The sequence below is a fragment of the Microtus ochrogaster genome, chromosome 17 (assembly GCF_000317375.1).
Source record: "Microtus ochrogaster isolate Prairie Vole_2 chromosome 17, MicOch1.0, whole genome shotgun sequence".
NCBI lineage: Eukaryota > Metazoa > Chordata > Mammalia > Rodentia > Cricetidae > Microtus > Microtus ochrogaster.
The window spans coordinates 10,478,003-10,479,265 of NC_022019.1; the positions used below are offsets into that span (position 1 = coordinate 10,478,003).

A 1,263-nucleotide genomic window follows, 5' to 3' on the forward strand; every position below is an offset into this window, starting at 1 on the left:
AAGCGGGCGAGCGGGAGGCGCGGGCGTGCGGGACTCCGGGCGCGAGCGAGGCGGGACGGCGCGGCGGAGACGCGGCCGGACGCGCCAAATTCGCCCAAGTTTTGCCGGAACATGGCGGAAGAGTCCGACAGGAGCAGCAGCGCTCCGAGCGCGAGTAGCTACAGCCGCTAGCGCCGCGGGGCGAGGTCGTCGCCATGGCCCGCTGGATCCCGACCAAGAGGCAGAAGTACGGGGTTGGTGAGTATTTGCCCCGCCCCACCCTGACCCGAGCGCCACCGAGTCCGCCTCGGGCTTTGGCCCCGCCGAGCTGGCGCACCCTCGGCCGCCCGGCCCCCCTTGTGCTGCAGCCCCGGGAGTCCAGCCCTCCCTGGTTGCTAAAAGTGCTGCTAGGTTTGGGGACTCTCATCCCCTATCCGAACCCCGAACTCCAGCGCTGCGCCCTGTAGGAGCGCGCGCCGGGTCCCCTCAGCCTTAGGTGTTCAGCGAGGGTCGCACGTGGGATGGTGCGCTTTGCGCCTGCCCTTTTCCAGATTCCACTCCGAAGCCCCAAAGTCCGGCTCCTTCCCTCCCTGGGACTGCAGTCCCGACCGCAGTCACAAACAGAATTAGAAGCCTAAGTTACAAGTGGAGGTGACGGAAGAGGCAGGAAGTGTGTGGCGTGGGAAGGAGGGCAAGGGGTCCTGGGGCTGTGTGTGAGGACACCCATCCGACCTACTGGCGTGGATGAGGAGGTGTGACACAGCTTCCCCGCGGGACAAGAAGGGGATAGGTTCCGCACTGGCGCTTGGCAATTCGGGATCACCGTATCCTCCAGCCCCGTGGTAGTTGAGCTGTTTGTCCTCTTGGTTTGGGTCCGAAACCGTGGCTATGCGGGTTTGGACCCAAGCAGACAAACTTTCCACTTTCACTTTTGATTGAAGGAGGTCAGGTGAGAAACACTCACCTTTAGCTGGGCGACTACCATGACAATTAGACTTTAAAAGGAGCCTCTGGGATAAACAAGTATGTTGTGTGAGAATTTTATCACTTTCTCTCGGATTCGTTCACTTGGCACGTTTGAAATGTAATCCTTCGCTTCACTCCCTTCAGCACGCCTCTTTTTCTTCACCTCCCGGGCCCGCAGAAACACTGCCTGGTGTAATTAGTCTGTTGTGACATCTAGACTCCTTTGGACATAAGTCCTATGTGTCTCCGTAACCGTGACTCAAGTGTCCCCTCTCGTCTTTATGTTATTAATTTGATGCAGGTTGAAAGGCTGTACAA

The 1,263-nt window shown here is 59.3% G+C and overlaps 1 protein-coding gene across 1 annotated transcript in view; it reads left to right on the forward strand.

Annotated features, from left to right (window-relative positions):
* Positions 1-9: 9 nt before the first annotated feature.
* Positions 10-1,263, forward strand: part of Dock5 (dedicator of cytokinesis 5) — a 178,797-nt gene continuing 177,543 nt past the window's right edge. The window contains exon 1 of the mRNA XM_026783227.1: positions 10-237. Within this exon, the coding sequence (XP_026639028.1) occupies positions 195-237 (43 nt within the window). The 5' untranslated portion in view covers positions 10-194. The remainder of the gene's footprint in view (positions 238-1,263) is intronic.